Raw genomic sequence first — 9,805 nt, 5'->3', positions numbered from 1 at the left:
ATTTTGTCACCTTCTTCTCATTAGCTCAATTGTAAACAACAGTGCAGTCAAGCATGAGGTACAATACAGTGACGTTATGTCGTGCTATTTAAGTCTGACAAGGCAACCGATGGGAATACTGTAGCTATTATTGGCCAATCTAGGTTTATATATCTATCTATTTATATATCCGGGAGCTGTGCCACCCGGCGTTGCCCATGTAATAGAATAGTCTTTGGACGGAAAATTGATTTGTATTTAACATATAACAACATTTGCCACTATAAATTTCAAAGTGCATATCATGAGAGAAGTGTGTCGTGTAGTTGAACCAGAGCTGTGCTCAAGTACTTTTTTTCACTTCAAGTAGAGTAAGCGAGTACTCAAAACAAAATCGAGTACAAGTACAAGTAATCACATGTTTCTGCCTTCCGAGTACAAGTAGAGTATCACAACTTGATTCCGAGTACAAGTAGAGTATCACAACTTGGTTCTGAGTACAAGTAGAGTTATCTCTCAAATTTCAAGATCAAGTAGAGTTTTCCTTCTGAATTTCAAGTACAAGTATAGAGTACATTAATCAAATATCAAGTAGCTTTTATTAAATTAAAGTAAAACGAACAAACAAGTAAAACAGCCAAATTAACCAGTACAGGTAGGCCTATATATATAAAATGATAATGATTAGGGTATGATAATAATATGATAAAATAATATGATAATATAAAAGTATAATGTCCAACTATCCCCGGGTTCTAGTTTTCTTTATTTATACTAGGCCCTGCAGACTGTTGCATTTGCAGAAAATGAGGTTCTCCAGACTGGCATCACTCATTGAGGCGCGATGTGGCCTCATCAAGATGCCACCATGAGAGAATATTCTCTCGACAGCAGCAGAACTTGTCGGCACACTCAACACTTTTTGGGCAAGAGGGTACAGCTTGAAGAGTATTTCTCGGTTTCGGTGCCAGAACACCAACAGATCGCGTGCTGCCATGGGTGTTGATCTGGCGAGCCCCAGATACATAGTAAACTGGCCGCTGATGGTAAGAACTGTATTTGGATTGCTGGTAGTGACAGGGATATTCTCCTCCTGCTGATAGTCAAATAGCCGAGGCAGTTTGAATACAGGTTCTCCGGCGGCGTCCTCTACATCGGCGGCAACAGGTACATTAACTTCATTGGTAACATCAGCAGCAGCTTCCAGTGGTTCCTTGTATTCTATTCACCAAAAAACACACATTGTTTGTATAGCAAGTCAAAGCATGATGATAATTATCTCCCCATCAGATTCAGCACGAGCAGAGCTATTGCACAAATAATCTTGAAAAACAAACACAGTATAATAATAATAAACACAACACCCCGTAGCCTTACCTCTCCCAGCTGCATCGATCACCTGCCTACGAATCTTCAGCTCTAGCTCTTCGTCATCCTCCGGAAGCCATTGAGTTAGATGTCTAGGATCCAGCACTGCAGCTATCATGTATAGCTCATGACCGAAAGGCTTGTTGGTGACAGCGATGTCTTCCATATGCAGTTCCATATGCATATAGTCAAATATGCCTGCGTAAAAGCCATGAAGTTAGTCTTGGGTTAACGGAGATCAGGTAAAATTAGATACATCGCAACAATCGCCACTCAATTAATCAATAATATATAGCAAGTGTGGATGTGCCATCAGCCTGCTGCTGCTCGGTCTGTTGAATTATGAGTCTGTTTTTGTAAAACAAGAACAGAAACTCATAGCTGTGGTAGAGAAAAGGGCTACTAAGCCACACATAATGAAGGAAAAAACGAATGTAACAACTAACCTTATAGTCAGTATATCCAAATTGTATTATTGTAGGGGAAGACTTGGTATTCCGATCTGTTACTGGCTCTATTACTGTCACTGGTCCTGCCTCTGCCATTGTTAAAATAAATCTCTGCTCACATTTTAATTTTCGGAATTCTCACAGACACTTAACTACCATACCATGTTACTTGCGCAAGTAGTCTATGTGACCTTGGATTGACATTTCAATAAAAAAAAGCCCTTGTTCCAACATACATTACACACGTACAGAGTGCAAACAGAGAAATTGTGGTGCTGAACAAAGCAGGTAGTACACAATACAAATTGGATCACAGTCTAGATAAAGTAAAGAGAAATATTATGTGTCAACAGGGAGTTGACAACTCCCTGGTGCGAGTAAGAGTAGAGTATATTTGATGTAGAGTAAAGTAGAGTAGAGTATTTAAGTTTGCAAGTAGATTCCGAGTACTTTCTTCCCAAGGGAGTACAAGTAGAGTATATTTATCCCATATTATGGCCCCTTCGAGTAGAGTAGAGAGTAGTTGAAATCGGTACTCGAGTAGTACTTGTACTCGAATTCGTACTCGAGTAGCACAGCTCTGAGTTGAACTAAATTAAGAGGAAAACAAAAACAATTGTAAAGGTTTTAAAACTTTGTCAAACAACTGTACCTTTCAAGCTAGTAGCCTGGCATATTGCCAATAGAAAACTCCACTAAGCTAGTTAATAAGGTTAGGCTTCCAATGACAGTAAGCCATGACTTTGAGTATGTCCAGCTCAGCTGTTCTAATAATGGCTATAACCGGATTTCCAACAGACGGAATTCCAACACACGGACTTTGAGAAATATATATATAGATGACTATACTATACTGCGCCATGTCATCAGTGGTTACAACATGATGATATGCACACTGTGCAGTGCAACGTCATTACATTCTACAGGTAATAAATGACATACATTACAATGACAGGTCAAAAACAGACCTGGGTATAAATACTCCTTCATTTGTCTACAACTACATGCCAAGGCCGTGTATCATTGCAGGGCTTACAAGTTGAGTGAAACCCTGCATATTCATTTCTGTTAAGAATGGCAGATGAGACCACTAAGAAGGTTCCTATCAACATACAGATTGTTGCGTAAGTACATTCTATATGACAACCTTTGTTCTATACTAAATGAATGCCTAGCATTACACGGGTGATAAAAAGTTTCTGCACAGAAAATTAATTTTTTTCTAAACATATACAAAATTTACCATTCTAACTTTTAAACGAAAGTGTTTTGTTTATTTCTGTGTACCGTGTTTATTTTTGTGTGATTCATACTATACTGGCTGCAGTGCCGGCTACAGATTTATATTTATTGCAATTATCTTGTTGGTTATGTGAGTTTAGGCATTTTTCTTCAAGTATAGGCAGGCATTTTTCTTCTGGTATTGCTTCATTCATAGTGCTAGCTGCAGTTAAGAGTGAAGCCATAAAAGATTGGCATTTGTAATAAGCATGTGCCCAATTTATTCTGTCATATAGCCAATTGGACAGCATATTGTATTGAATAGATGACTGTCTGCATAACTGAATGTTCTCCAAATTCAAATCTGGTGTGCAGCTGGTGTTTTATTCTGAAAACCTTATCGCTATAACTGGACATGCAGACAAACATACATACAAACATTGAGATTTATATATACATGTATATAGATGCTTGAGAATGTTCATTTGTCTCCAAGCCTAGGAATGCCTTTCATTCATGATATAATTACTAGAAGTCTCGAGTAGAGTTACGATTACTACCAAAGTATTTGAAAATCCTGACTGTAGATCCTTGTCTTTAGCCTTGAACTTTGTTTATTCTTAGATAGCTAAATTATTGAAAACATTTTAAAGCTTTTCAAAAAGAAAGAGGATAGCATGGCAGCGAGAAACTGGCACATGTCAATAGTTGTTATTCATCAAAGTCTTGTAATAGAGGTCACATGATCAGTTGGTGGCTTACATAGAGGAAAAATTAAAAAAACAGACCATAATATACAAACCCAAAGTGTTCCATTCTATGAAAGCAAGAGTTATTACAGATTAGTGAGGGCATTGCATAGCCTTGTCTTTTGGGTTACTAACGACTACCATATACAAATCACTCCAGAATAGTCTAAATCGTAGTGATGCATGAGCTGTTTTGGTTGAGATTCGTGGTTAGTTTTGAAAGGAAAACATTTTACTGATTGACCATGCTTGCGTCAGTGATAACTTTACAAGCATTGAGAGAGAGAAGTCAATTTATTAGCAAGTGTCTGTTAAACGCTGCGAGTCAGCATGATGTGGCATATTCTGCTTGAAGTGTTGGCGGCACTATCAGCCAGGAGCACATTTAATTGGCTTAAATCCAAGACCTATTTTTGCCACAGACTAATTAAAGATACCTATGCTTTTCACAGCTAGACTTCAGTCATTAAAGTTTTTGCAAAAACTGGATAGATATGACACATTAAAGCAGGTACTGATTAGCAATAACATGTAACTAGAGGCACTAGACTTAAGTGATATATAGAAGCCAGTGCTAGATAAAACTAATGTACAGAAATAAGTACTAATTGGGAGTGACATGTGAGAATATGTATTGGATAGAAATGACAAGTAAGAACATGTACTGGATAGAAATGACAAGTAAGAACATGTACTGGATAGAAATGACAAGTAAGAAAATGTACTGGATAGAAATGACAAGTAAGAACATGTACTGGATAGAAATGACAAGTAAGAATATGTACTGGATAGAAATGACAAGTAAGAACATGTACTGGATAGAAATGACAAGTAAGAACATGTACTGGATAGAAATGACAAGTAAGAACATGTACTGGATAGAAATGACAAGTAAGAATATGTATTGGATAGAAATGACAAGTAAGAACATGTACTCGATAAAAATGACATGTTAGAACATGTACTGGATAGAAATGACATGTTAGAACATGTGCTGGATAGAAATGATACGTTAGAACATGTACTGGATAGAGATGAAATGTTCGAACAGGTGCTAGATAGAAATGACACACTAGAATTATACTATATTGGAATGAATGTGGCTATATCAAACTGTTAGCTATTCCACAAAGAGCTAAATTGCCATTTCGAAGTTCTTACAAAGGGTTTTACTAAACTTTGTAGTAATAGGTATACATTTCATCAGCCCAAGGGTGCCCTTTACGCATAAACAGACTAGTTCAACAATGATAGTCTATTCTTTACAGGTGAGTAACAAACAGGCAATTGAAGAGCCAGGTGCACAAAGTGATACAGTCACATTTTAAAAAGTTGAGTTGTAAAACTTTTAACACCAATTCAAACATACTGAGAGTGATTTAATGCCAAAAACTTTTATGTTAGAGGTGTAAAAGTCCTTGAAGCATTTCTAACAGGAAAAAAACTGTGCAAAGTGTAAAATTTACAGTTTCTTCCTGTATAAGCGTTGAGAAGCTGTTTCAATTTTGTAACTGAACTTTTTTTGACTGTGATTTGACCAATTTTACCACTGACTATCCTATGATAGTATTCAGCCTGATTAGTAAGAAGCTCATTAAAAATCGGTTTTAAGAAAATCAGGTAAAAATATTCTAAGTGCATGAGGCAAGTTATTGATATATATTTGGGTTGAAATAGTGGTTATATAGTGGTTATATAGTGGTTGAAATAGATGAAAACTACAAAAATAAACAAATATTGAGACACACTAAGATGATTTGCTGTCACTAAAGTCTAACAACCAGAACCAGCAAGCCCAATATAGTCAATCACAAAAATAAGATCTGACTTTTTCCACAACTTTTCTTCATTTGGAACCTCTGTGTATTTATTGTAGTTGTTGTAGTTGTACCTAAAAAGGAACCACCAATCATACTGGTTGTTCTGACCCTATCACCTTCACCAGACAAACTACTAGAAAGATTGTTACTTGCAGGGATTTTATGTGTCTATCGTGCTGGATCGGCAAGCGAAAGCTGGAGGCTGCCATGCAGCAGACGGCTGACTTGTACGATTTCAATGTTTCTTGGGAGCCATTTTTCCTCTTTCCTGGTCTTACAGATGAAGGAGTTGAGAAACTTCCCAGGATGAAAAATCCCAGGTTAGTAGATGCGAGAAGGTAAAGGTTGGGATAAACATTTTAATCAAATAAAAAAATTGAAAGCAGCACATACAGAGTTATAATATATGATAATATATATTATCATAAATATCATATATATTATGTATCATATATTATTTAATATATGATAATGTATAATATCCAAATATATCAGTAGTCTGTAGGGTCACTGTGATTAGGAGGTAAATTAACTGTTATAGCATATGCATGTTATCCAAACAAAAGCTTTTAATGTCATAGATCAAATGTTGTCCAGCACCAAAGTTTTTCTCAATATATTAGTAGACATGCTCTTTTTAATCTAAACTTACTAACAACCATATAGGAAAGCGAGTAATTCACATTATTCGCAATCAATTTGAGTAAGGTTTTTGCGGTTACGGGACATTTTGTGGGTTAGCGGAAGCTGAAAATTAAAAAAGCAGTTAGCATTTCGGATAAGCAAACTCCAAACGAGCTGTAGATTCCTAGACAACAACACAGCATCAAATGGTTAACTCTATTGTCCTCTCATGATCATGGAGTACTTTAGCCAGTTGTCTTAGTACCACATGCTTTTACTAGCATTTCTAGTAGAACATGTAATGAGTGATTACACCGTGAAAAGCCTTTTCAATAATTAATGTGTTAATTAACATTGATACGGCCTGTTCGATTGAATATCAATATGGCCTGTTCGATTGAATATCGATATGGCCTGTTAGATCGAATATTAATATGGCCTGTTCGATTGAATATCAATATGGCCTGTTCGATCGAATATTAATATGGCCTGTTCGATTGAATATCGATATGGCCTGTTCGATTGAATATCAATATGGTCTGTTCGATTCAATATCAATATGGCCTGTTCGATCTAATATTAATATGGCCTGTTCAATCGAATATTAATATGGCCTGTTCGATCTAATATTAATATGGCCTGTTCGATTGAATATCGATATGGCCTGTTCGATTGAATATCGATATGGCCTGTTCGATTGAATATTAATATGGCCTGTTCGATTGAATATCGATATGGCCTGTTCGATTCAATATCAATATGGCCTGTTCGATCTAATATTAATATGGCCTGTTCAATCGAATATTAATATGGCCTGTTCGATCTAATATTAATATGGCCTGTTCGATTGAATATCGATATGGCCTGTTCGATTGAATATCAATATGGCCTGTTCGATCTAATATTAATATGGCCTGTTCAATCGAATATTAATATGGCCTGTTCAATTCAATATTAATATGGCCTGTTTGATCGAATATTAATATGGCCTGTTCAATCGAATATTAATATGGCCTGTTCAATCCAATATGAATATGGCCTGTTAGATCGAATATTAATATGGCCTGTTAGATCGAATATTAATATGGCCTGTTCGATTCAATACATTGTTTTCCCAAGGATTAATCATGATAACCTCAGTGGCTCAATTTTGCTATACCGAGTAGACACATGTAATGCTTGTTTAAAATATACTTTTAATATTTACAGTACTTATAGACTTGCCTTTGATTGAAATCACATAACAGTATATTAGAAAGATTGTACAGCCATCTACGCTTGAAAATTAGTCTAGATGACATTTCTTTGTAGCATTCTTGAACAAATGCGACAGCGGGCAGCTTCTGTAGGAATCAAATTTAGTGGACGGTCTAAACGACTACCTAACACGTTTTCTGGCCACCAAATGCTGGAGTATTGTAAAACATTGGATAATTCGACGAATGTGCAGAGCAACGTAGCTGAACGAATATTCAAGGTAACTCATGTCAATAGTACTTATCATATTATTATGGTGGAAGAAAAATTTTGTTAATTTCAAACCACTAGACGAATGCTCATTTTATAATGTAATACCTTGTTTGTGAAAGTCCTAGACTATACATTTGATAGTTGTGAGAAGACAACTCCTTTACAAGAAATACAGCCTGTGATCCTATTCATGTCTCACCAGATACAGTAATTCCAATGCTATAGAAAAGAAGCCTTTCAATTTTCTTTTAGCTTTGTTTTAGCATTTCCCATTTAGGGGTCATCACTGCAAATAGTATTTTCTGGTATAGAGCGACCATTTTTCACATGAGATTTGGCTGGATGCCCTTCCTGATACCATCAATGGTTCTTCTGCTATTCAAACCTCTGACTTACCGATTGTAGGCTAGCACGCTAACCACTGATCTACGGCTGCTCCTCTTCTGTGGTCAATATGACCGATAAGACATTCTACACTAGTACTATAAACTAATAGATCAGCCACTCTAGAGTTGCGTTACCTTGGCATTGCAGGTGGTCTTTCAAGGTACAAAAACAATTTTATATTCAAAGTTTATCAACTAACTTATATGTGTTAAAATTATTATTCAGAATTACCTCTGTGAAGATCAGCTGCTTAACAGAGGAGTCTTAAACAAAATAGCAGAAGAGCTATGTTTTGATATGGCTGCCTACGAGGGTTACATGGACTGTGCAGACAACTCCAAGAAAGTAGAAGAGACTGCTCTTTCTTGGAAATCAAAACCTATCCCGAGTATGTAAACCTTTTTTACAGCGTATGAAATAGTTCTTGTCTAGTAGGCACACTTTATAGTTAAGATATTTCCTGCAGTAGAAACAATTGAGTTCAAAGGCTGAGTGTAGTATTCAGAGCTCAGCTTCTCAATACGAAATTCTCTCCACGTATGCAGCAAACACACGGAGCTACTAAGCTTCAAAACTATTTTCATCAAGAGAAAATTCTTTAGTTTTTTCACTAACAAGCCAACTTTCACCAGCTCTTATGCTACGGGCTAATTGTTTGCAGAGTAAAACCACATTTAAGCAGCAAGTTTTGAGGTTAGGTGACGCAAAACACTACATTCAAGTGTTTTGAGATGCGCTTTGCGAGCTATTAGTAGTTTCATAAAAAGCTATTGCAGTTACTATTAAACAATATTGCAATAAAACAATAAAATGATACAATCAGCTAGTCATTTATATTCCTAGACGCTTTGCATATAATAACTCATCATCCCGACTAGTTGGTTTGTTCAATCGAATACCAAAAAATCTATAAACAATTTAACAATATCACGTTTGTTTTGGGTAAAAGATGATGTCCTACAACCACAGTAGTATTATTGGTTATTGGTCAGCTTATACTTCAGCATATTTTGTGTTTCAGGTGTACCACATTTTATTATTAATGGAGAGACACATATCTCAGGTTCACTGGAGCCCGACGCATTTGCAAAGACATTTGCTTTCATAGCAGACAATCAGAAATAAACTATTAAAGGAATTAACCTACGTCTCTTAGTTTTTACATCTAAAATGACAGCAGTATGTTTGTTATCAGCTTTTTGCTTCTTGTGTTACCATTTAAAAGGTATATATTGCTAGCATATGAAACTAGCAGTCAATATTTTCTACTCACATGGAAAGCACTATATTCAATTTTATGATATTGTCATTTTTAAGCTTTGAACGAATCACAATGGATGTCAGTTTGAATATCTTGTTATCCATGATCAGAAAATATACAGAACACTAGAAGAATTACAATTAATGTCTATTTAGGTATACATAAAAGCGAAATTTCCATCACATTCACATGAAAATGTTATTTAACCGCTAAATGTAACAATCGCACCATATAATATATTCTATATAGTTTTGATAGAACTAAAATACTAACAATCAAAAAAGGTCAGCACCATTTAAAAATAGAAGCTTTTGACTCAATTTAATACAATATAAAATTTGAAGAAGAAAATGTCTTCTAGCAGCTGAATCTAATTCGCCTGTTAAACATAATGAATGACAACAAAAAAAGGTTCGTAAAATATATGGCTTGAAATGAAAAATCGCAACAAAATATTACAGCATATCTTCTTGCATT

The 9,805-nt window shown here is 35.7% G+C and overlaps 1 protein-coding gene across 1 annotated transcript; it reads left to right on the top strand.

Annotated features, from left to right (window-relative positions):
- The first annotated feature begins 2,796 nt into the window (after window positions 1–2,796).
- LOC137388691 (uncharacterized protein YwbO-like) lies at window positions 2,797–9,456 on the top strand. Its single transcript, XM_068075149.1, has 5 exons — window positions 2,797–2,920; window positions 5,742–5,906; window positions 7,522–7,687; window positions 8,293–8,455; window positions 9,089–9,456. Exons 1-5 carry the CDS (start codon window positions 2,871–2,873, stop codon window positions 9,190–9,192), a joined length of 648 nt encoding a protein of 215 aa, XP_067931250.1. The 5' UTR covers window positions 2,797–2,870; the 3' UTR covers window positions 9,193–9,456.
- The last annotated feature ends 349 nt before the right edge of the window (window positions 9,457–9,805 follow it).

This window comes from Watersipora subatra, chromosome 2, assembly GCF_963576615.1.
Source record: "Watersipora subatra chromosome 2, tzWatSuba1.1, whole genome shotgun sequence".
In the NCBI taxonomy this organism is placed as follows: Eukaryota; Metazoa; Bryozoa; class Gymnolaemata; order Cheilostomatida; family Watersiporidae; genus Watersipora; species Watersipora subatra.
The sequence above is the reverse complement of the archived record's forward strand: the minus strand, read 5'-3'. Positions and strand labels throughout refer to the sequence as shown.